The sequence below is a fragment of the Catharus ustulatus genome, chromosome 5 (assembly GCF_009819885.2).
Source record: "Catharus ustulatus isolate bCatUst1 chromosome 5, bCatUst1.pri.v2, whole genome shotgun sequence".
Lineage (NCBI taxonomy): Eukaryota > Metazoa > Chordata > Aves > Passeriformes > Turdidae > Catharus > Catharus ustulatus.
In genome coordinates, this window is record NC_046225.1 from 49,406,748 (window position 1) to 49,433,833 (window position 27,086).

The 27,086-nt window shown below is 39.3% G+C and overlaps 1 protein-coding gene across 1 annotated transcript in view; it reads left to right on the plus strand.

The window, feature by feature from the left end:
* The window catches only part of LOC116996840 (atrial natriuretic peptide-converting enzyme-like), a 44,705-nt gene extending 17,738 nt beyond the window's left edge, over positions 1-26,967 (plus strand). The window contains exons 3-5 of the mRNA XM_033060862.1: positions 5,345-5,797; positions 25,253-25,462; positions 26,960-26,967. Coding sequence (XP_032916753.1) covers positions 5,345-5,797; positions 25,253-25,462; positions 26,960-26,967 — 671 coding nt within the window. The remainder of the gene's footprint in view (positions 1-5,344; positions 5,798-25,252; positions 25,463-26,959) is intronic.
* The last annotated feature ends 119 nt before the right edge of the window (positions 26,968-27,086 follow it).

The following is a 27,086-nucleotide window of genomic DNA, read 5'->3' on the forward strand; positions in this document are numbered from 1 at the left end:
AGGCAGCCCCACCCGCCGGCCTTCCTGCTTCTGCCATGCTCCCCTGCACTGCTAGCCCCAGTTCTCCCAGGCTCCCCCGCCCTACTGACCCGGCTCTGCCGCCCCCCTGCCCCGCCCTGCTGGCTCAGGCTCTGCCGCCCGCCCCCCACACTGCTGGCCCCGCCTCTGCCAGGCTTTCCCACCTCAGCTGGGGCCGGCCGGGCTCCAGCTTGGCTTGGGGCTGCCGCGGGCTCTCACTTCCGTGTTGGCAGCTTTTAGAATTTTGTTAATGTATTAGCCGCCCCGGAATTTTGGCCGCACTTCCGGGTTTCCACCAAAATTTTGGTCAAATTGGTGCGGCTTGTATTCGTGAAATTACTGTACATTTTTAAATTTACTATTCTTCTCAGCAGCTTTCATTTTCTATGTATTGATAGCCTCGAAGCAAATATATTTGATGACCAGAATTAGATGAACTAATGCTGTGAACATTCAAAGTTTGTGTAATAGAATATACAGTAATTTCACAATTATAAACCGCACTGACTATAAGCGGCATTCATTTTAGGTTGATAGGAACTGAATTCTAATATTGGTATGAAGTCTTACAGTGTAAGAAGTAAGTTGATAGTATTGATTGGCTAATAGAAATTACAGTAATTTCACGACCATAAGGTGCACCGGAATATAAGGTGCACCCCCAGGGAGGAGGCAAAATTCGCAACTTTGTAGATCATATAAGGCACACCGGACTATAGGGCACACTTTTTTTTCGCAGCGAGGCTCCGCCCCCAACTCCCCCCGCGCGGTTGCTGGCCAAGGCCCCACCTCAACCTGGCAGCCATGGGCCCCTGGGCCTGCCTGTACCCGGGAGGAGCGGTACCTCCCCGGGGCCGGGCTGTGGCCGCCGCCCCTCCGTGCCCCCTCTCCGGGGCCGGGCTATGCCTGCCGCCCCTCCGTGCCCCCTCCCCGGGGCTGGGCTATGCCTGTGGGGAGACCACCCCGCCTGCACGGGGCCGGGGCATGCCCGCCGCCATTCCGCCTTGCCTCCACCTGGCAACCGTGGCCCTGCCGGCTCCCCCCGTGGCTCTCACTTCCGGGTAGGCAAATTTCTGAACTTTGTCCATCATATAAGGCGCACTGGACTATAAGGCGCACTTCTGGGTTTGGGGGAAAATTTTAGTCAAAAGGGTGTGCCTTATAGTCGTGAAAATACTGTATAGAAATAATAGAAATTATTTAATGGAATGAAGGTTGGAAGGAAGAAAAAAGAAAGAAAAGAAAGAAAAAAGAAAGGGAGAAAGGAAAAAGTATGAGAGAAAGTCAGTCTATTACTGAGTCAGTCTATTGCAGCTTTGCTGATGTGCAATTGTTTGGTATACTATGGGACCTTAATAGTATTAGTAATGTGCCCATTTCTCCGGAGTGCAGAGTCATGGGTACAGACCCTGCAGGAGAAATCTCAGTTCCTATGTGCTACCAGTTGTAGTACTGAACCAGTGCTTTGTTTCCCTTGCAACTGCCTTATCCATTACCCATACTTTTTTAGGCTGCTTTGCTCTGTTTCATTAGCTTTTAAACAACTTGGTCTTTTTGAGCTTTCCTGCTCTGAACAGCTAGAAATCTTCCACAATTTACAATGCCAGAATCTCAATTTGCTAGCTTGAACAGTGTGACTATTTCTTAGATCTCCTAACTGTCCATTTTTAAGTAAACTGTCAATTTTAAAAAACCTGTCCATATTTAAGCAAAACATTAATTCCCCAAAGTGAACAGCAACTGAAAATGATCATTAAAACTGCTGGAAAGTGTTGCTTTGAATTGAATGTGTCTGGTCACAGTACCTCTACTTTGTACTAAGCACAGTGTACTAAAGCACAATGTTCTAAGCCAGCATACTGTATGTTTCTGTCATCTGGACATGCCCAGATGTAGCTAGAGACAGAAATAGAAAATAGTTACATCTATTTCTCAACTAATTAACTATCTGGCTTATGATTTGCCATCTACAGCTCTGTATGAACTCAAACCTGAAGAATAGATGGATATAGTGTGCCTGTATACATGAATAAAATGCATGTTCTGTATATGCTGCATATCTGTTAGGAAATATTTATTGATAGTAATTAATTTATCTTCACTGAAGAATGAACTGATTGTTTTAAAGCATCACTCTGTTTTCTTAAGCATCTTGAAACTTAAATATAGGTCCTATAAAAAATATCCAGTAAGCTTAATTTAGGATTTAAGATATACAATAGTATTTTTAGGGGAAGGGTGGGGGGAAGGATGAAAATTAAAGCAAGTGGGAGCCCGGCACAGAGAGTAGATTCTTCAGCCTGGAATAAAGTGCCTAAATTCTCTATGGTGCATTGGTTAAAAGGAAAGGACAGGAGGAAGATATGGGGGAAGAAGGAGGTGACTCAGGAAGGTGACCTAAAACTATTACATACTGAGTGGAAACAGAGTTGTTATCTAGTGCTAGCAAGTGGGGAATGCCAGAGGTCTACACCTGCCTCCCTCAAGGGCAGATGTACCTGAGCCAGGCTGATGTTATTTTGGAGGAGAAAAATGTTAAAAAGAATTTTAATACTGCTCATTGTCAGTACAGATGATACCATTAGGAAGTTCTTTTGTGTCAAAGAGGTTCATTGTGTGGTCCCCCTGTTAAGGGAAGCTGTTACCATTAGGAAACTGTAAAATAGAACAAAAAATGCTGTTGTTGGTACGATGGGTAGAAGAAGCAAACAAGCATTTGGAGATCTCAGTGAAAGAAGCAAATGACCTCAGCAATGATAGACATAGTTATTATTTGTTGTTCCAGAAAAGAATGAAGTAAGTTTGAGTGAGAAGAGGATAGAATCCAGTGGGTAGCCTCAATATTTTTCTTCACAGTATTTATTTGACCACTGTATTAAACCAAAGGGAGTTTTCAAACAGCTTTTGAGAGTTTACCTGTCCTGTGATGTACTGCCTCTTATTCTGCTGACTGATACATAAATAGCTAATCATTTTAACTTTAATTTTAAATCAGTATTAATAGCTCTTTGGGACCAACGTTTTACAGCCTTTATCTATTTTTGTGCTGAGTGGAAGAGATGAGTCTAGGGAGGAGGAGACAATGTGAAAAAACTACCTTAAGCTATTCTTGAATTATGGAAAAATACTATGCACTTTCCAAAAGGAGTTTTAAAAGATTATTTTAATCTTTTAAAAAAGTTCTTTTATTTTAATGGCAAAAAAACCCCAGTTAAGTTTGAAACTTGAAACAAAGTAGGCATCTGAATTCTAGAGATTCAGCACTTTTTTTGAACACAAATATCTGCCATCCAAATAAAGCCACATTAAAGTGAGTACAATTTCTGAGCACAGCCACTCACTCTTCCTTAGACTTTAGCAAATCATGTTAATACTAGTCCCTATTTTGAAAACACACTTAACATTTAGTTTCACCAGAGGACTCAAACAAACAAACAAAAAAAGCTGCTTAAGTAATTTGCAGGTGGGAGATTTTTAGTTGCCTCTGTAAAATACTCACAGTGAATTCCTCCAAACCCCAGTGATATATGAACATCTACTGGTGGAAAAACAGAAACCTTAACATTATATATATATAAAGTTCCCCTGGGTTTGTCCAGTAGAAGTTAGACATAAAGATTTACTCACAGTCAGTGACTGGAGCCAAAATAATCCAACCTGGATAAATGAGGATATGGTAGACCTCAAATGGTAATTATTTCATTGAAACTCACTGTATTTCAGAAATTTCACCAGTTTTTCTTGCTGTTTGCATTTGCTATAGTTAAGGGTTGCTTAGTAAAAAAGAACATGCTGACATTGCCCCTTCTCAGCTATTCCAGTTTTCTTTTCTCCTTTACCTATACAGCTTTCCAGCCCAAAGTTACAGTAATTTCATGATTATAAGCTGCACCATTTTGACTGAAATTTTGATCCCAACTCAGAAGTGTGGCTTACACTCAGGATAGGCCAATATATGAACAAAGTTAGGAAATTTCCCAACCTGGAAGTGCAAGCTGCAGGCCAAGCCGAGCATGCGAATTGAGCACCTGCCAGTAAAACCCACGATCGCGCGATTGTTACAAATTGGTTACTCTGTTGCGTGGCTGGGGAAGTGGGCTCCCACCGGCACCGCGGGGGAAAGCATGCAGACTCCCTCCTGCCGGCACCATGCGCGGGGGAAAGTGGGCTCCCGCTGGCACTGCAGAGCAGCGCCGGGCCAGGGTGAGCCCAGCGGCGGTGGTGCAGGCAGTAGGATGGGGTGAGCGAGCCCGGCGGCAGCGGTGCAGGCGGTGGGCAGGAGCGAACAAGCCTGGTGGCAGCGGCAGCTGGCCAGGTGGCTCTGCTGAGCGGCGCCAGCGACAGCGTGCCCGGCCAGCCCCAAGCGGCCCCACCGAGCGGCAGCGCTGAGTTGGGCCACCCGGCCCTGTTGGCAGCCCTGAGAGGGACCGAGCCCGCCCGGCCCCGAACTGAGCCAGTAAACCCCGCGATTGCGCGATTCCTTTACTAATTCGTTACTTTGTTGCACGTGGATTCTTGCTGCGAACGAAAGTGCAGCTTATAATCTGGTGCAGTTTATATATGGACAAAGAACGAAAAGTTGCCGACACCCGGAAGTGCGGCTTATAACCGTGAAATTACTGTACTTCAGTTGGATTCTTCTTGCATTTTTAGTTACTTGTAGCTGTGATTAATAAACATTTCTGCCTGCCCAGTCCTTGAATTTCAGACAATATTTTAGACAATAACTGCATATTTAAAATCCAGTATCAGAGAAGAATGGCAAAGAACTCAGGGGCCCATATTTGGCCGTGGTAGTTGAATTACATAATCTTATATAGAGAAAACAGTACCTCTTTCCATTTTAAAAATTAATGAATATGAAATACATTAAAATGTATTGGTTCTCTTTAAGCTTCAGAATTGATTTGGTGGTAAGCATGGTGGTACTATGAAAACAAGAGATGATGCAATTTAAAAGGAGAAAAAAATAACATTGTTCGTCTTGTTAACATAATGATAGAATGAATGCATGGTGGAACTCTTTGAAATTGCACTGTGTAGTTTTAAACTGTTAAATATTCAGTGACATACTATAAATATGATTAGAATTTTTTAAGCTCATGGAAACATTTGCTTCTCTATTTACCCTATGTATCCTATGTGCTCCTGTTATTTTGTTGCTAGATAGAATTCTTAAATTTAGTTGTCTTTACTTTTAATTCAGAAATTAAAATACTTTTAAAATCTGTGTCATTATATTTATTATTAACTTTGCAAAACAAATTGGTAACACTTATTCTTCCAGATTATGGTAATTTTGGTGTTTTTTTTTCCTTTATTGCAGGAGTGTTAGAAAAAACATGTTTTTATTCAAACGGAAGTGAGGGCCTCACAGCTAATGGCGACTTTGAAATGTCTCATGATCTTTTGCCAAATATGGTTGAAAATAGTTCCAAGACTGATCCCACAGTGTATCACAGCACACAGTCCTCTTCCTGGACCACCATGCCTTTATCCCACATCGACCAAATGAACAAGAACTCAAATACATTTAGAGAGTCTTTCCAGGAAAATTCCTTTGGTCCCCCAACTCAAGCCACAGTGCTTGGTCATCAGCCTGCCTCTGACGCTGCTTTGGCAGAGGGCTCTGAAGACAACACCCGGCTGTTTGCCACTGCAGAGGAGGTGACGCTGTGGTCTACAGATGCTTCTTTTAACAACACAGAGAGGATGACCACTCTGCCAGTATTAAGTCCTACCAATCCATCTCTGTCACAAAAAATGGATCAGAAAAAAAGTAAGTTTATATTTTATTTGGCTCCATAGTTCTGACCCAAAAGCTACACAGCATACTATTGGCATGCTCCCACAATGTGTTTCTGTGAGGTCTAAGGAATGTGTCCCTTTTGATAATTTATTTTGTTGTGTACATTCCATGTTGCAATCAACTGGTTTCTTATTGGAAAATTTATTCAACCTGTTAAGGAAGATGCCGTAAATTTTCTCAGGATGAAAATTTACAATACGTTCTTCAATTGGTGATAGTCAGGCTTACCAAGGCTGGAAATGAGTTACTGCACTTATTAAGTCTGTAGATTGTATATTCTGTGTTTCTTTAAACTATGTATGTGGCAAGTACATTCCTGATCTTGGGATATAATTGCAGTTACAACTCTTTCTGTCTTAATGAATAAATTCTTCTCTAATTTGTAGCAGTTTTTCTGTGTAGCAATAAAGTTCAGTTGGCATTTTTGAGTGAGGTATCAACAATTAACTGGACCAGGACATTTTTTTCCTGTTTGACTATGAAGTTAGGTGCATTTTATTAATGTCATAGTGTCAATGTTATTGATTCCTCATGTCAGTGGTAGTGAAGGATTCCCTGATACTGCTTTGCTAATTGCTGAAACACAAAGGTAACATATTGAAATGAATCAGTTTCTCTGGAGCTGCTTATCATTCCTTTTTTCTTAATCCCACCAGAGCACAAAACAAAATTTATTCATAAGGTCATAGAGTAAACGTAATGTAAATCACTGATTTATCAGTATTTTCTTCTCTTCTTCTGTAATGTGCAGATGTGTGTGTATGGCACGTGATATTTCTCCCTACTACAGTGTTAATGCAGGACAGCACTACAGTGACTCAGGACAGCCTGTAGGTCTGGATTTCTAATCTTTTTGGTATTATACAGAGAGTCAGTTTTAGCACTTTCCAAGTATGTGTTCTATTCTGGTAAGTGCAGTTCATTCCAACAGCAGTATGACTGCCGGTATATTCGGTAGGCATCGCTACTTGGAATTCTATTGTGGCATAGCATTTTCTGTGTGAAGAGAAAAGGACAAAAGAGTTTCAAAGACAAATTTGAAATGCCACAGATTTCTTTAAAAAAATCCCACAACAATAAAAAAAATCCCATCCTAAACTGAGATACTTTGCCCAAAAATGAAACAAAAACACCTGGAGATAGTATGTTGCTAATCAATAACCTCACGGTCTTTTATTGCATCTTCAAGTGTTTTGTTTATCTATATTCATGGGGACATTGTCTTAATTCTGTGTGTAGATTAAAAAAAACCAAACTAAACAAACATATTTTAAGTATCCAGAAGAATCTGATCTCATACTAATCCCAAGACACTAGAAAGCAGGGGATTTCTAGCACTGCCTGCTACTCACTTCTTTTCTAGTCTTGGTCTTTGCAAATGAACTCCTTATACTTGTCTTTAGTCTCTTTGATCTCTTTTTTTCCTCTAAGCTTGCTTCACAGAACCCTAAGGTAACACAGAACATGGTCTGACGTTCACAGGAAGTTCTTATGTATTCTGATGTGTATGACAATGAGATATAACTGGGAGATGAGGTATAAATGAGCTTTGGAACAGTGAAACTGGAATATTCTGTTGGAGTAAAAATATTTTTTTTTGGACAAGTGAAACATAAAGACCCCATTGGATTGGTGGTAGTAATCATATTAATTCTCTCTTGCTTAGTGTCAGAATCCAACTGTGAGCATTAGCACATGCCTGAAGAAGAATAAACTAGGGCTAGCATGCTGAGACACTTGAACGCTGTGTGGTAGCAGATGCCAGTGATCTGCAGTGAGTCCTGATGAGCATTCATTCGTCCTACAAAATTGATGTAATCACTTTTGAACCCATGTAAAATGGAGGTTTGAGTTTTTTGAGCATATCTTATGAGGAAATTAACCTTTAAATGAAGCGTGAGGCTGATAGTCTGTCATCATCAATGCACACTAGCAGATCATCCCTCAGTACAAGTTTCATCTGGTTCAAATGTGGGGAGGTGAATACATTTCTGATCATTTAGTAAGTATGCATAACTCGGACTTTATGCTGATTTTATGCAGTACAATAAAAGATAAATGATAAGTCGCATGACACAGAGACTGCCAGTTCAAAGCCAACCAGACAATATTCTGTGAACGCATTTGGACTGGCATTCATGTGGGAACGAAATTTGGCAGAAGGGAGTTCTTTGGCAGAAATTCTAATGAAGAATAGATAAGGGGGTAAATAGGATTCTATTAGAAAGTTTTTTGAAGGAGATGTGAAAATGCTGGTTAATACAAAATACTTGGCTTTTCAAAATACTGTTGAAAAGAATCTTCACCAAGAAGTCTTATAGACACTCTTCCCACAGACTACGTGCTCATTAAAAGACAGAAAGAAAAATAATGATGCCTTAAGTTTTAAGTTTTTCTATTCTGCTTGAGGGTGCTTTTTCATTGTGTCTGGATCATGAAGACAAAACAGTCCTACTCCAGCTGGGGACTCAAGGACAGTTTGTTCAAACTCAAGGCCATAAGCATAAACAACATGAAAAGAGGAGGGCGGTCCAGCAAGCAAGCAACAAGGATGAAACCTCACGATTTGAGACTATTAATTGGACAGTTGATACTTGCATGCAAATGGACTAAGATCTACAATGGTGTGAGATCTCGTGACCAAGCCCTCTTTTGCTTCCATCTTGGAGCCATCCAGGCAAGGGCCACAACTGTGAAAACAGAAAATAATCAAGTAATAATATTTCTACTAATACAGAAATAGCTGCCTAAAATCAATAGCTGAGAATCACATAAAGGTTTCATAGTGGAAACAGTGACTGATAAAATGTTTAAATGACTGTGCCAATAGATGTGAAAGAATGCTAGATAGTGGGAAACAATGCAAACTATATAAAACACAACACTGCTGGACTTTCAACTACTGTTGCCACCAAAATAAGGACCTGAGGGTTTGCTGCATTCACCAATGTGTCTCCATGAGACTCCTCATCATGAACAAAGAACAAAATGGAAAATCTTGCTACATTAGTATGTAGCTTCAGAAAGATTACAGTAGAATTGGAAGAGGCAAATAGCAGGCAACCAGACCAGTAGAGACATGGAAATGTGGCATGTGGCAATGTTAGGTGTGGGGAGGCTGTAAATAGAAGGAAGACACTATTTTCCTTCTGGAAAACGTTTGGCTTATGAGTAAGTAGTTGCAGTGGATATTCAGATTATTTTAAATGTGTCTATATATAATTAGGTGAAATAGAACAGTTACTCAGAGTTTTTCATTATATAAGGAGTTGATTTTTTTTTTTTTTTGCCTATCAGGCAGTAAGCTAAAAAAAGAGACCTCATAGAACTTACTGCAACAGGATGATGGGAAAACCAGAAAGTATAGAAATGCTTGGAGATCTTTGTGAGGAGTTGGTCTGTTGGGGCTTGTAGAAACAGTAGTCCACTGGCAACTTCTGACTTGTGAAGGTTCAAGATTTTTTTGTTGCCAGAAGTTGGGGTTACAGTCCTAGTTAATTGTTCCTTATATTTGCCCAATATTACTAGAATTTATCTTGAATATATAATGCTGGCCCTTACCAAAAGGTCAGCTTCTGAGTTAAGTGTATCCTGTATTACCTCTCTGTTGGAAAGCAAGTGAAGGAATATATTTTTCCTATTGAGGGATTTGAGGTTGTGTGACTTCATATCTAAATGTTTTCTGGAGGCATGGACCATGGTCCTAATTCATGAGGATGGCTCACTGGAGAGTTTTCTGATAGCAAAACCATCAGGATGGGAGTCTTAGGTGAATCAATAGGTTCAATAGTATTTATTAATAGAATGTATAAGTATATGCAATAATACTCTGTTCATCTGTCAATCAATGCTTAACGGAAAAAAAGATCACATATTAAATAGTAACTATTTACAGAATAAAGCAGTTTCCCAAGGAAATATCAATACAATTTATTGGTACTTTCTTCTCTTTGAAATAAAAGCAGACTGCACTTGGGCAGTAAAGTGGGAGACTTGATTCAAATGAAGCAGACTCCCTGTTTTGTAATACTGATGATGTGAGGAGACAGGAAATAGGCGAGAACGAGGGCCAACGTTCTTCCTAGAAAAACATCCTGTATATGAATAGAATAGGACAGCAAGTGTTAGTATCTGATTTTGTTTCTTCCACTCACTGGTGCATTTGCATATGTATATTTAATATCCCTTTTTTTTGTGCCAAGTCTCCAGTAGCTCTCCCCTAGCAGACAGTCTAGTAACGCCTTGCCATTTCGCAGAAGCAGTTCCAGCAGAGAACTATACTGGTGGTCAAATCCTAACGTGAAAAGTAACATGGCCAAGCTTGATCTTGAGCCGTGCCCGTCCATGCGTGCATCTCCGCGGCCTCGCAGACCGTGAGGGGCTGGGAAGGCCGGCAGCGTTCCTCGCACGGCCCGGCCCGGCCCCGGCCCGGCCCGTAAGGCTCCTCCTGCCCCCGCGCCACCGCCAGAGGGCGCCGCGAACGCGGGTCCCGCGCCCCGCGCGGCCGGAATGGGGCTGGAGTGGGGCAGAAACGGGGCCTGGAATGGGCCCTAGAACGGGGCTGGAGTGGGGCAGAAGTGGGGCCTGGAATGGGCCCTGGAACGGGGCTGGAGTGGGGCAGAAATGAGACCTGGAATGGGCCCTGGCACGGGGCTGGAGTGGGGCAGGAATAGGCCCTGGAACGGGGCAGGAGCGGCGCAGAAGTGGGGCCTGGAATGGGCCCTGGCACGGGGCTGGAGGGTGGCAGGAGCTGGGCAGCAGCGGCTGTTCCCGGGGAGCAAAACACAGTCACTTGCACAAATGTGGAGGAAGTTGAACACCCGCCCCCGGCATTGAACCCTAAACGATTGCTTTAAGGAATGAAGCGGAAAAGTGTTCTTAGAAAAGCGAGTCACTGTATGAGAGTTTCAAAAAGCACAGTGTTTTCATTTGCTTGTTTGTATCTTTTGCTCTCCCTAAGGAACTTTGCAGAGGAAGTTTGGGTCTTTTCACCTTTCTAACACAAACTGAGTGGCTTAGTTTCTTTTCAGTTGTCGACTCAGCCTAGATGTTACCTTGATTCTTTTATCACTTAACTATGTTCAATTTATACATGAAATAAATCTCTTTGTCTCTACCCAGCATTTATTATTATGTATCTGGGCTTTTGCCACTACTAGAGTTCTACTACACAGAATTTTGTGTTCTGCCTCTACTACCCCAGAGAGGGTCTGAGTCGCCTTTCTGTTTGTTAGGAAAGAGCAATATGAAAACCACTGTGGGGACAGCTGGACAGAACATGTCACAAGTGGTGCAGAGACTAGAAAGCCCATGTCTCTCTATCACTTTCTTGTGCTGCTCGTACAAAAGACATTTTTTTCTGCTGAAGCTAAGGTATCCGGTAACTGCATCCCAAGTCAGTCCATAAGCTTGAGTCTCCCTAATCCCAAGTATTTCCAGCAGTGATCTAATAAATCATTTTGTCTTCTAGCTCAATTTGTGTTTAATTACTTTTACAAGTTGGAGTAAACTCAGTTGTGCAAGGAATAATAGCAGCACTGGATCAATGCTGTATTTTCAGGGTATTCTTGTCCTCAAAAATAGAAGAACATAAGCAGTGTCCTAATTATCAGGCCAGGAATTTGGCCACTCAACTGCATATTTGCTATGCAAATGCAAGCATGAACAGATTAATATGGTAACTTTTAATTTTGTTGATGCTTGAGTCCATGCTCGAGAGTGTTTTCTCTTCCAGCAGTACATATAGTTTCATTACCTCTCTCATGCATACATTTTCTCTCAAAATTAAAGATAGTGAAAATAGCTGCTGTAAAATTTTGCAATGCAGTTCTCATTTAAAATTGCATTTTCTTCACTCTTCAAAATAATCACTGAAGCCATTCTGCTTTTCATCCCTAGAAAAAATTTAAAATTATATTTGCATATCACAGGGCAAAATTAGTAAGCTAGAAGAGAAACACGTGGATTTTCACTAAATTTGTTATCAAGAACCTGGTTTTCATCAGTTTCATCATTGTTTCTTATGAGTACATGAGCATAGCTTGGGAAGGAAACTATGAAGTTTCTGACATGTGAAATGTACTAGTTTAAATCCAAAAGATTCTTAAAATCCATTACTCACTACATAGAGCAATTTTTCATTGCCATTTATATTTATAAGGGAAAAAAAGCTTGTCAGTTTTTATCACCCAGTGTGTTACTGTTGTCTGGTAACTGCAAGTTTGCCAAAAACTTTGGGTACTTGCATGAAATTTTAATGATTCTAACATTTTCATACACTTACCTCCAAGCTTGTGGTTTCAATTCCAATTTGTGGCTCATTATTGTAGTTCTTCTGGTTGTAGTTCATCTCTTCAAATTCAGTCTAATGAAACAATGTTCTCTGCAAGATATCTAGTAGACTTCAAATATTTGTTAGGAATAATATTGCAGTAAGTACTGTGAGTAACAAACACACCCTCCTTGAAGTTCTAGGTGTCTTTACTCTTTGGCCTTTCAGTGGTGTGGTTTCCTTTAGAGTGAGAGATTCCCACTTCTGCTCAACTTTGAAATAAAGTCAGCTTTGTTCTAGTTTAAATGACATGTGCTTCTGGGGTTGTGGATGTGTGTCCCTTTAAAACTTGAAAGAATGGAAGACTTTCAGCTTATGCCTGTTATGCATTCATCATGGGTTTTTACACTTTGTTGCTCGCATTTTAAACAGATGTTTCCTATCAAATTGAACCATAAATTGGCCAAGGGGCTAAGTAAGACATCAAATGCTTAGTGAAACTTTCAAGGATGAGACCTATGAAGCAAGGTCTGAAGATAATTTTTTAAGAGTTGCAGGCACTGACTTTGGGTTCAGACCCATCAGCTTGTCTGAAACTATTTAAAAAGCATTTGTGTGGCTATTTCAACAAAAGAAAAGATGATATTAATGTATCTTTTTCTGTTCTATATTATGATTGATCACTTTGTTTCCAAAGGTACACCTTACGTCTGGTAGCAGTATGTGATTTTATGATTGATTAAAGTTTATCTGTTTTGTGCTTTGCGTGGTCTGTTATGGATTCTAACACATAGAATGCAGCCAGGTGCGGCTACAGAGTCATCATTAATATAAAATGGTAAGTTCTAAACCCTTGTCAAAATACTAGGTCAGAGTGTTGATACAACTAAGTGATTTGCAGTCACTGTTATCTTTTACGATAATGTGAAATTCAAGAACAACATAGTGAGTACCATGGTTTGAAATCATTGTAGGGATAGGAATCTGAGAAAGTGATAAAGAGCCAAATGCAGCCAAAGATTAGTTTACCTGTTAATCCATACACAAAATCTGTATTTCTCACTTTTATTATGACTGCTAATTTTAAAAGTAGTACTTTCCAGTGAAATAAATTAGCAGAACTACATACCAGACATTAGTAAAATCTTTTTCAGTGGATGAGTAGTGCAGAACCCATTGCCTCCAGTAGCTGTGGGATCCTTTTCCTTGGGTGTTTCTAAGACTCAGACAAAGTAATGGACGACAACGTGCTGGCAGCAATTTCAGTTGGAGCAGCAAGTTGGGTGAAGACCTCCAAAGGACTCTTTCTACCAATAATTCTGTGATTCTAGAGTATAAAAAATTTGAGTAGAACATGAACATTTTGCATAGTTGAAAGAAGTGTAACATTACAGCTGGTTTAATGGTATGTTAAATAATTTAATCCTAATTTTCATGGGGAAACTTGTCATTTTTCCCTAACTGACAAGGGCAAATAAACAATGAGCTATAAGAGAGAGCACCAAAGGAAGCTATTGGTATTTATTAGTAGATTTATTTAAAAAAACAGAATGGACTTTCCATTCTGCAAAAAGCAGGTGAAATACAAGGATTTAAAAATCTCAGTTTGCACAAGCAACTTGCAGGCATCATGTTCCTAAGATTTAAATGCAACCTGAACTGACATACAACTGTAAAAAATTTAATCATATGCAGCTCTTAAACATTTTCCTTTTACACACTAAAAAATAGGGTTGTTTTTGAACCTCTAATTGCTCAGGCTGAGAAAGTTTGTCAGAATTCTTTTTTCACACAACAAAACCATAGTGTAACTGGAACATTAAAGAATAACTGCATTAATGTAGCCAGCTAGACTTGTCTGTGAACAGAAGCATTCAGACTCTAGTGGTAGAAAAAGAATTACACCTTCACTGAATGTTTTAGAACTGAAATGCTTAAAAGAAAATTCCTGTGCTATAAACAGGACAGTCAATAGCAGTCAGATAAAGAAATGGACAAGGAAGTTGTATCTTATGTCCTGCGATGTGTATTTTGCCAAATGGGCCATCAAATTCAGAAGATCTAGGCTGCAATATTTCTGGCTAACACGAACGATCTTTTAGAGACAATGGCTGTAACGAAACAAGCCCATACCTCTGAAAAAATATGGTTGTGGGAATTTTCCATAGGGAAAACAGTTAATTTGTTAGACTGATCAGCCTTAGCTAACTGGGGGTTTGAAGATCAGCACCCAGATCTTAAACTTCCCCTGTGAATTTCCACATGGGAAACTGCAGGTTGGAAAGCATGTTTTGTGTTTACTTGCAATGCTTTACTTTTCAAGTGAGGTGCTGTATTCCACTCTTAGGTTCTAGTCAGATTTTCCAAGGGAAGATTTGCTTTAGGGTGGTAGTTTGATCTGGAGCTGAGGTGGGTATTGTTATCATTGTGAGATGTACTTGGGAAAAAGAAGCCTAATTTCTTATTAAATAGATCAGAAGAGTAGCTATCCCAGAAAGGTAATTAACCAGAGAGAACTGGACAGCTCAGGCACAGTCTATTTCTATGCTGACCTATTCATAACCTAAACTGTTTTATGTCTTTTACAAAGCACTGTGCTTTTTTGTTTTGTTTTGAACATAACAGTATTGGTACATAATTAAATGTTGTCAATCGAGCTAGCATTCATTTTCACTTATTGAAAACATGTTTATTAGTAAAACCCACAAAAAAACCCAACCAAAAACATCTGCCTGGTTCCACTGGAGGCTACTATTTTTTTTTTTTTTTTAAATGGCCTATCAAGAGGGGTAAAGATGCATATGTTTCAGAAGAATAACAAAATCCTGTCCGACTTAATGTATCAGGGAAAGGAGCCTCTAATGATAGATGTAATTGTAAACTGTGCCTTTTGTTTAATGGCAGGCTCTTAGAAATATGTTTTCAATTTCACTAAAGAATTCTGTAATTAGGAAATGACTAATCAAAATACCAGACCTGGAACACAGGCCTGCTTGCAGGGGGGTAAATGTTCAGGCTCAGCTTTGGCTCTTGAGCTTACCTGCTCTCAGCTGTGCCTGCCCAAGGGATTAAAGAACTATGTGCTTCAGCCAAGAAGAGCACCATCTGGAAGCAACTTGCTGAGAGAAGTGCTCCAAAAAATGAGGTGACTTGATGAAGTGTCCAGTCTTTTGCAATATTCTTTGGTCAAAAGAATAGCTTAGTTAGAATTTAAGATTTGCTCTGAACAAGAAGTGTCTGGGGCAGACTGGGTGTGGTATTCCATTCTAAAGCAGCTGGTATAGATTGCCTTAAAACAATAGTTATGATAACACTTCACCTCTGATCTAAAATATGGGTTGTATTTCCCTCATGGCTAATCCACTCTCTGTGACCTGGGAGATAATGAATTGTTTTTCTCTTGACTGCAGGTGGTCAGTAGCCTTACCGCCTCTCCCTTTGGTACCTGTGGAGCACAAGGGGGAGTTGACAATCACTCATTCCTTTCAAACGGTATAATTCACTAGCTGAATGAAATTAAATGCAGAGCAGTTGTTCTCAGCTAGTCCTCGTGCCTCACTTGTATTTTAGGTCAGTGGATGGGATTTGCTGTTCAAAAGTTTGTTTTCCTCTTCCCCACATAAACTATTATGAGTCAGATGAGCTTCATTTAGAGGTTGGTGTTACTGAGAAGGTGTCACCATTCCCTTTGCTCTGAACCAAATAGTGCTGCATGCTTTTATGGCATTTGTTTGCTCAGTGGGCTGACTCAGCTCTTGGGTGGTTTGGCACAAAAGTTGTTTCAAAGAAAATGGCAAGCACACATGGTTGAAAGGAAGCAGTATTGCACCATTACATCAGTTCAATTATCTTGTGAAATGTTTTTCTGACTGTGTCAGTTGACTTAAGAAAAGTCATGACCTGTTAGAAACTTACTTGGGAAGTACGCCGCTTATATCTTTAGGCTGCCATCACTGTTACTGAGCCCTCAGGAGACAGAGTTTGTCAAATGTCTACCCACATGTAAATGTAACAAACTTACTACTACTTGTCTTCAGATTATGTCTTTGTGCTGTATTAAAGCTGTATAAATGCACTCCTCATAAAACTTTCTTTAGGGATCGAGACGTTACACATTTCATGTGTAAATTGCTTCTGATAATTTCCCAAAGTCTACAGGATCATTTATGCCCCTTGCCACTTAAAATAACAGCTATTAGTGCTTTCACTTAAGTGCTTCTTAATCCATGTTTCTGTTTTTCAGTATGCTGTATAGAATCTCTGTTCTAGCAAATGAGAAATGCATATTTTTTACAGCTAGTATAGGGGCTTCTTTTTACATTGTTTTCCATCCCTTCAGCATTTTTGCATTTTGGTAATGGTGGTATTGCCGTTTGCACACTTTTGTGTTGTCTACAGACACAGTATTTACCAGAAGTTTATTGGCTGTGGTAGCCCTCTTGAAAGAGAAGTACTGGTCAACCCTTCAAGGATATTTTGATCTTGTCAGTAGAGCTATTAGAAATGGGGACCTTGCTGTTGTCTGTAATATTGTGCCTTTACACCAGAGTATGGAGTTAATTTGTCTTTTCCTTCACTTTGTCAGTGCTTCATGCATTTTTAGGTATGAGCTCTCTATTTCCATGGTACAACTAAATAGTTTATCAGTTACAAAGGAAATGAGAAGTGTCATGGAAGTGGTGATTATGTCACCAGTGGGTTTGTTTTTCAATGTGAGTGTTACAAGTTCTGATAGTGATAAAGCAACCCCTATTGTTTTAGTGTTTTGGTTTTTGTTTTTGTTTTTTTTTTAACAGAGAGCAGATATAAATGGTAGACAGCAACAAAGCAAACACTGGCCTCTTGATTTCTTTTGGCAAATAACTGCGTGGTAGTAGTTGGAATCAGTTTAGGAAAAGGTAGCTGTAGAATAATTTACTTTTCAGTAAGTTGCCATCTTTAAAAATTAGAGATTAATTTTAATCTTGAAACTATAGCTTTTTTGCTATTTTTTAGAAGGTGAATATAAAATAAAGGAATAATTTTGTTGTGTAAGAGGACTGTGCTTTAGTTATAAGACAATGAAACATGCTGCCTGATGTACATCAGTAAAGAAACCATAAGAAATAAATGCTTTTGAACTATGTGATTTATATTTTATAACCTTCTTATCGAGTGCAACTTCTTTTTTGTTCATGGTATCATTATTGAAATTACTCCTATACAGTTATCATTCAACACTTATTTAATAGAGTTGCAGAAGTGAATTGTGTCTATTATTCTAGAAGTAGTTTTGAGCTAGTCAGAGGCAGTTGACATGTATTTTGTACATGACATTCGTTTTTAAGCATCAGCTTGAATGGAAGTTTAAAATACTGTTTTGATTTTGTGCAAATATTCCTGAATAAATACAGAAGTAATATGTACAATTGAAGAGAATCCTAGCAGGAACCACAGATGAGTAGACGTTCAGCTCTTCTTCATTCATTGTATTTAATTTCTTTCACTCCACTTTCCTTGTCACGAAGAATTTGGAAGCTCTCCACTGACAGATGTCTCTATAGTAAATTTTTTATTTTTCCAGTGTTATGGTGGCAATGTGTCTTGGTTCACATTTAATCACACAAATACAGACGTCAAGAGAGTGACATATTTAAAAAGGGAAGGCAACTATTTAGAGCAACACTTGAGCATATGCTAACTTCATTCCTACTCAGACGGCACTTCAGCATGTGCTTAAAAGATGCTCTTAGTAGAGAAGCTGTCAAGATTGAAATTCAAAATAAGCAAAAGTTACAGCTTTTAAAAAGTCATTTGGCATGTACCTCCCCTGTTGATTTGAATAGGGTCTGCTGGTGCTCTGAAATTCTGAAAAAAAAAAGTCCATGTAGTCTATGACTAACTTTTATCCCTACATGCAAGGATATAAAGTTTTAAGCAGTTTCTTCTATCAGGATCTTGAGAACAATGCTAAACTTAAGAATTCCCCTAATTACCCATGGTCTGACAGGGAGGTTTTGAACTTTTCACAAACCTCTGAGCTCTGATTCAAGGCATACAACTAATGCTTACTAAAATAGTGTGCTTCTAATGAGATAGATACCTTTTAGAAGTGGATGTCTTATTTTGGATATACAATGAAAGATGTTAAATCTTGGTATAGCAGTCTCAAACATTCCAAATAGTGATTCAAAATATGTAGGAAAATAAAGTTAAAAGCGGTCTTTGTATTTGTAATGTTTTTGATAACATGTATAATTTTAACTGCATATAAAGGACGTGTGATTCATTTGGATAGATTGAATTTGGTAGGATGACAAGGTAGTCTGATTAAAACAGTGTTTAATTTGTTATTTATATAAAGGTACATTTGCACTATTTGTGTTCTAAGTGTTTCAGCATTCCATGATAGAAAAAAATGGAACTGAGGATTGAGACATAAAAGTGTAATGGTTCTTTAAAACTAAGCTATTAGTCCAAAAAACCCCAGTCACTATAAATTTTAAAACAGGCTGAATATATATGTATCTGAATAGCTTACAGCCTCACAAGTATTTTTAAAATTCTTGAGTACGAAATTTTCAAAAATCTTACCTAAACTATAACCATTAAGTGCAGAAAAATTGGATGAAATCCAAGAAAATAACAAAGAAAAAAACAAAACAAAACAACAAAAAACCAAAAATAAAGAATCACAAGCAAGGTGGGATGTATAGAAGTTTAACTTTCACTCTTGATTGAAAGGTAATATGCACTTGTTATATGTCGTAATTGTTGCATCATGTTTGAGATCTCGAGTCGAGGAGAAAGTATACATATAGGAATATAAAAGCTCTATCTGAAAATAAGGGCTACATTAACAATACAAGGCAGTAGAAATTATAGTTGACATTGCAATGCAGAAAGTGAAAAGAAGGTTAAGATGTAACATAGAAGGAAATATAATCACATGGGAGGTTCATTTCTGCTTTGTCCAGAGTAAGAGTCTCTCTGGGAGGAGACAGCAGGGGTCTCCAATAGATGGGAAGAATCATTCAGACATTGCAGAGCTTGAAATTGTCAAAGAAATGAAATGCTTTCATTGTCTCACTATTTACAATGGCAAATTCAGGACAGTTGTCTAAAAGATAAGCATTTTTAGGAGTCTTGATGTGGAAATATTAAATGAAAGCAGGAAAAGAAAAAAGAGATCTTTAACCATCTGATTTAAAAACAAAGCCAAGTGAGCTGCATCCAAACTGAAAACATGAAGAAAATTGTGACTTATATTGACTGGTATGTTTTGAGTAGTATGGCCAACCTCTCTGTGATGTTTCTTTATTGACTTTAAACTATGACTCAAAATATGTCCTGACACCAACAGCTGCAGATTAACCAACAGAGTGCTTTTTAGAGAAATTGAGAGTTTTAAACCGGGGGAAATAGACCAAATGATACAGAGATGTTGATTAGGCTTGAAAAAAATTGAAGTCAAGATTTTTTAAAGCTATTTTCTTCCACAGCTTAATTTTGTTTTTTTTTAATCCATGTAAAGTTTTCCTCTGATTTTTACTCTTATGTAGTCAATATAGCCTGACACCAAGACTCATGAGCACTTTATCCATTGTGGGAATTATCCAAATGATCTTAATCTGCTAATGCATCTTTGATGTGTCATTGTCTTTTCCTTGCTTCCGTCTAGCCTTCCATACAGAAAGATGAACTATAATTTCCCCTTCTCACAGACTTCCTCTCCCCACCCACATCAGTGAATTTTTCCACGTGACTCTGAGTCCAGTATCTCTATTTAAGTTATGGTTGGTTGGCATGGAATTTATCTTCCCTGCCATGGCCACCTCCATGCAGTGAGAAGCACATAAAAGTTACCCAAATCTGACATGGCAAAAGTGGGATCTAGGTAGCTAAGTGAAGTATTTGCAGACATGGTACAGCAATGCATGAGTTGAAAGTAACTTTGTAGAATTGTTTCAGTTCTCATTTGTATACCAAAAAGTGCTCTCAATTACAGTAATTTCACGATCATAAGGCGCACTGGACTATAAGGCACATCCCCCGGGAGTCAGCAAAATTTGCAACTTTGTAGATCAGATAAGGCGCACCGGACTATAAGGCGCACTTTTTTTTTGCAGTGAGGCTCCGCCCCCAGCTCCCTCCATGCGGTTGCTGGACGAGGCCCCGCCTCAACCCAGCAGCCATGGGCCCCCGGACCCGCCTGTACCCGGCGGGGCCGGGACATGCCTGCTGCTGCTCTGTGCCACCTGCACAGGGCCTGGGGGGTGCCTGTAGAGGGGCCGTGCCACCTCCACGGGGCCAGGGCGTGCCTGTGTAGGGGCCGTCCCGCCTCCCTGGGGCTGGGGGGTGTCTGTAGAGGGGCTGTCCCGCCTCCACGGGGCCGGGGCGTGCCCACCGCTGCTCTGCCCCGCCTCCCCCTGGCAGCCATGGCCCTGCCGGCTCCCCCTGCGGCTCGCAGCTCTCACTACCAGGTAGGCAAATTTTATGAACTTTGTCTATCAGATAAGGCGCACCGGACTATAAGGTGCACTTCCGGGTTCCGGGGAAAATTTTAGTCAAAAGGGTGCGCCTTATAGTAGTGAAATTACTGTATATGTTCATGCTCATTGAATTTGGAAAGAAAGGGTATTTTTTATTAGACTATGGTGGATTGCTCTTCATGGGCTGCCAGATACCCACCCAGTTTCTCTCTCCATCCCCTGCCACAGTGGGAGGCAGGAAACAAGATGTAAAATGCCTTAGGTTAAATGAGAGGCAGAGAGATCACTTATCAATTCCTGTCAGGTGCAAAACAGACCTGGGAAATATTATTTGAATATATTGCCAATTAAAACTGGATGGTGAGAAAAAAAACATAAGGACTAAAACACTTTCTCTCATCCTGCCCTTCTCTCACAGGCTCAGCCTCACTCCTTCGTTTTCAACTCCCCTATCTCCTCCCTGCTGTGAGTGGCACAGGAGGATGGGGAATGGGCTTCTGATCAGTCCATGTGAACTCCACTCTGCTGCTGCTTCCTCCTCACAATTTTCCCTGAATCAGTGCTTGGTCTCTGCATGGTCTGCAGCCTTTCCAGAACAGATCCTTTGTGGGACCTCTGGATGGATTGCAGTTCCTCAGGATAAGCCTTTTTCAGCACTGGTCCTTCCCAGGCTGCAGTTCCTTCAGGACATGGCCACCTGCTCTGGCATGGAGCCCTCAACAAGCTGCAGAATGGATAACTGCTCCATCCCAGTCCCTTCCATGTGCTGCAGAGGAAATTTCTGCTGTGGTGCCTGAAGTGCCTTTCCCCCTTCTTCTCTCACCTCAGTGTTACAGGATTATTTATCACACTTCTATTTTCCTCACTCAGTGCCCTGTACAGGATTTTGCTCTCCTGGCCCTTGTGCCTTCATAGCTGAGCACTCAGCTGTGTCCAGGCAGATTTTACACTAAATCATCTAAGAGAAAGCAAAACCCAGAGAAATAAAGTGAGAGAAATTATATTGCAATTTTATTTTAATTAAAAATAAAATAAATTACAACTGTGAAAGACAAAACAGGAGTTAATACGGTGAAATCTTTTGACTGGAGGGTGATGTGATGTTTTAACCATTGCTGTAACTATCAAGGCCACAAGATCCTTGTAAACCACTACCATCTATTGGCTAAATTTTCCTTTGATAGAAATGCTAACAGTACTTTATTCTCTCTGTATCAGGTTGTAATAAAAAATATACATTCCTTCAGACCTTATTTTTCTTGTAATGTTAGATTTTTTGAGTATGACACCTCTACTACTTTGATTTTGTTAGTCTACTACCAGAGAATTAGTTTCTTAAATTTCTTAAGATCTTTTATCCTGGACTTAAGTGTACTTTTCCAAGAGTCTAAAGAGTGTACACAAATAGTGCTCTTGCTACTAGTTGAAATGGTGGGGGTTTCCTCCAGAATGTGTTTGTATCCTTTTTATTTTCTTCAGTAGTGTAATGGGACTGTGAGCTGTTCTGTAAAGAGTGGTTGATGTTTTTTATATAATGTGTCCTGGAAGAGAACAAATAGGAGTGTGGAAAAAATGCCAGAAAGAAACTGAGAATGTGTTTAGAAGGCAAGAGTCACCCAGCACACACATGCAGCAGCCAAATTACGCCTTTGTCAGGAAAGGCAGGCTGCTGTGAGTTGTGGAAATTGAATTTCCAAGTTAGCATTTGTGGGAAAAAATTGCAGACACTATGCTTTAGTCACGAAATGATTGATTTTGAGCTCACAATACCTAAAATAAAGAGAAAACAGTTTGTAGGTTTCCCTGCTGTGCAGATAGATCCTAAGAAAATTATGGAGAAAACATCTGAAATACAGTATGAGATATTCAGTCCCAAGTGGACTGTACATTGGAAAATTCATAACTGGAAAGAGGCAAAGAAAATTTGTGCATCTTCTGTTTTAATTGAAATATAAAATGGACCAAGATGTCATAGTAAATGAAAAGCAGTAATAGTAAATTAAAATTTTTGAAGACAGTAATGAGCTTTGGAAAAAGCATTTGCTGGAAAAATCAGTTGCTGCGTGGGAACGCTGTGGTGGAGCAAAAGTCCACGACAAAGCAGATACTTATCAACAGAAAAGGGTGATAAAAAAGGCGTTGCATAGATTCATGTCTCACACAGAAAATGATGAAATCAAGGCGAGTGACATTTTTTAAGGTCAGGGGAACATGGCAACTTGGAACTGATAAAAAATTGATGTGCCATAGGTCATTCCTATATCAAAAAACCTGCAAAATGCTGCCATAGGCAAGTTAGACTGGATGAGTTTGCTTTTGTTTTGCTTCTTTTAGTGGGCTTCTTAGAAATTTTCAAGACATTTTAGGATTAAAGATAGGATTTAATTCCTCGAGGGTTAGAATTTTTGTTGTGGAAGAACCAGGCGAATATTGCCATATTTCCTTGGATTTATGGAGGCTTTAACAGTGAAATTATGGACTGCAACTGTGCAAGTAGTGCTGAGAGCATGCTAAGCTAAGTTCTGTAATAAAGTGAGTGGTGATCACTGCTGCAAGTGGAACACAGTTCCATTTTCTGAAAGCTACTTAAAGATGCTCTGTAAATGTTCCTCTGATTAAAAAGATAATTTCTTAATTGAAACTTGAGAAGTTTGACTTGGGATATGAAAATCAGGCTGCCTACTTTTCTCTTCAGGCCACATGCTCTTCTCACGTACTATGTTATGCTTTGCACACCTGAGACAGAGACATGTTTTGCATATCTTCTATAAAAATCCTGTTAAAAACATAGCCTAGCTAGGATCTAGGCAGGTTTATATTAGCTTTAGCTGAGACATCATTTAAGTGCATTAGATGCTTGAAGGATCCCGGATGTGTTTTTATAGTGCAAATGAGAAAATGGATGCATTAAGAATGAAGAGTTACAACAAATTTATTAATTAATTTTTTTGAGGAAAGATGTTCTTTCATTTCTCATTGAATAGGAATTGACTCTGATGGTGCAATCCAAGTATTCTTAAGGCTTTCAAAGGACTTTATGTTGCTGGGCAAGTAATGACACTTTGTGTAAAATCACTGCTTCAGCTGCTGTGAACAGTGGTCCCTGCCACTGCACTGCTCCACCCTTTCTCCGTTCCTGGAAAAAAAGAATTTTTTTGCCAAAAAGATATTCAACCCAATTATTTGATCCAAGTGAAATAGTTGATTTTTCCCCTCTTTCTCTCCTTTCACCCTGTGCCCACCAAAATTACATTGTGGTGCTAGAGAAGAGAGAAAATTCAGGCAGGCTAATGTGCAGAGCTAGTTCATTGCATGGCCTCATAAATCCAGAAGCAGCAACCACTTCTTGGTGAGGAACTATGGCCTTACTGTCATTACAGGCATGGCTCAGTTTTTTAAAACTAAAAAGAGTGATTAAGCCTAACTGCAGTTCTAGTTGCTTTTCTTTGAGGCTGTCATTAACTTTGTCTTTTGGAAGAGAAGGTAGGTGGTTATTTCCAGTCAGCTAGCTCAGTGTATTTTGTGCAGATGCTGTCCATGGGAGCAGTCTGAAGAGGAGAGTGGGAAAAGGAAAATGTGCAGTTTAAATTCGTTTCAGCAGGACTGAATATGAAACTGTAGACTTGCCACTGCAATTGTTGGAGTAGAAGAAATCACTTTTTTACAAGTTCAATCCATTTGGCAATTGCTGGTGCTGAACAGAAAACTCTTAATTCAGATGAATGTCAGAAATTACCCATATAAATAGGGGACCATGCTGTTCTGATCAACAGTATTTTCACACACTGTTATTCCCATTCACTGCTCTTCTTATCTTCCTGTAGGTATTGCCAAAACTGGTTTATATTCCCCATAACTGCAGCCTTACAGTACCAGAAAGGAGCCTAATGAAAATGATGGAGAGAGACTATTTGCACTCTACTCTGTGTGAACATTCTGCTGCAAGGACAGGTCCTGGGTTTAGTCTCCTTTTTTGTTTTAAAAATTATTGTATAATTGCCACAAAATTCCTTCTTCTTTTCTGTGAATTTTGAATTCATTGCTCTGCTGTCCAGCCAGTGAGTACCACAAAAACATCAGGTAGCTTCAAGGAATTGTACCCTTCTCTGTCAGGACTGTGTGAATTTTTAAAACATCTAAAGCAGTCCATGCACGTGATCTCAGCTGAAAATGTCAGTGCTTCTTGCCACATGCCATGGCGGGGACTATCTTGCAGTTGTGCCTCAGGAGATACATGATGATCTCGTGAATAATTTTAAAGGATGGATGAATTTCTACTTGTGAAAGTAGAATGGTAGTGAAAAGAGAAATTTTATGGGAACACTAAAGCCAGAGCAGCTTCAGACCTATTTTTCTTCTGTGTGACTTCCATTCTCAGCTTCAACGGAATTTTATTGTACCCAGACTGTGTCAAAAAGAACTTGGTTTTGTTTTATTTCTATTCCAATTTTGTACAAAGTCAGATTAATTGTGAAAGTAGCTAAAATCTTACTTGGTTTTCCAAGCTATGCTTCTCTGGTTTTCTTATTTTTTGATAGTATTATGATAGTATTATTGAATGTAATCTTACCTGTAAGATATCAGCATTGCTTATATATACTGACTAGTCAATTCAATACATGCTTTGAGCCAACTATTCAATGGTCATACTGTTGTTCTAAATATCTTGTTTTGATTTCACAGGTGCCTGCAGAAATATCACCAATAGCCAGTGCCAAATGCTGCCATATAACTACACCACTGTAACTTCAGTTCTTTCCATTGTCAAAAATATTGAAATGGAGAAGTTCCTGAAGTTCTTCAGTTACCTCAATCGTCTCAACTGCTATCAACACATCATGCTGTTTGGCTGTAGTCTTGCTCTTCTGAATGCATCAGTGACGGTGATGACAGGTATTTGGGAATGAAATCCATCAGTGACTAGAGCCACTTGTGGTAAAATACTCCCTGTCTAATCAGACAAGGGACGATCCAAACAGCCTATGACCCTCATTGCAAAATTCCTTTCTGTCAAAGCTATTGTCAACATTTCTGCCATGATAAGCCAACTATAACTGAGCTCTTTAGAAAAATGTTGCCACTGTTTAAACTATAACTGTGACATTAGGGTAGTTGAGCTTATTTTCCTGAAGAAAACCGGTCCAGAGTTTCTTCTGCCGAATTTCTCCAATCTGGCTATGCCAAAATGGAATGTTTGTAGCAACAATAATGCCTTGGATATGTATAGTATTGTCATAAATTAGGGTCATTGTTAGTTAAACTCAAATTATTTAGTAATTTCCTTTAGCAAGTTAGTATTTTAAATTTGTTTTTTGGTATTAAATTAGCAGGATACTGTTCCAAGGAGACATAAACTATTCTGGAATCTTAAGAAGCATATATTTTTTCTGCATGTACATAATTACACAGCATTAGTATAAATGTGCATGCACTTTTAAATTGAGTTTGATTTGAAAAAGGATCAGTGAGTTTAAGCAGAGCTAAAATCAAAACATGACACAAAAAGGGGAAAAGGAAACAGCTAACAGTGGAATGAGACTGACCTTTAGACTGACTGAGTGGTATTAAAACAAATGCACCTGTATACATAATCTTTGTTAGCCTACCAAAAGCTGTTTTCAATTGACTCTGTTTTAATTGAGTGCATTATTAGTTATAGCGCCTGTGCTCCTTATTCAGCATTACAATTGTTCTACTTACAGAATTTGATAACAAATAGCCTCTATACTAACTGTTTTCGCTAAAAATTATTGAACCAAATTAGAAAAGTGGGCTTAGGTCGTACATTGATGCATTTGAATGTTCAACAACACAGCAGGCCATTTCTCTGTTTACTTCACTTATTCTGCTTTGTTTGGAATTTGACTTTCAACAAACATGTTGAGAGTGAGTTGTGTGTATCAAAACTGCAAAGCTCTTAAATCATTAAAATGGTGAAAGCATAAATTTTGTACACATCTTTTCCATTTCTTTCTTGAAGATGTGTTTCGCTGTACTGGATTTTGACGTCCTATTTATGTCTTGGAGGTCACAGTGGTTCCTCTATTTGTATTTTACATTTTTCTTTTTTAGTGGAAAATATTCTTGCCCCTCCAGACTGATGGGGAAGAAAGTCCAATGTGAGACTACAAATGATGTAAGATTACGTTAGAATCTGACTTCAGTTTTGGTAATCATGTCCCCTGAGTGTGCCATGGATGTCGCTGAAAATGCAGTGACTGCAGTCAGAGTGGCAGCCACGGGAAGACCAATAAGAGTGGATTGACAGTGTGCTGGTTAGTTAAGTCTAGTTTGCTAAACCTCAGTTGTCCTAATTTAACTTCTGGTTTCTTTAAACAAGAATACGTTGTGGTTTTTTTTGTTTTGGTTTTTTTTTTTTTTTTTCTGTAGGCAGCTAAGTGATTTTTGTGGTACTGACCTTTTTGTAGCATCTAGTTATTGCAGGCAAACACTTATATTTCATAGCCAAGAAAAAATTATTTTAAGGGCATCAGATCTGCAAAAAGTAGTTATTAAC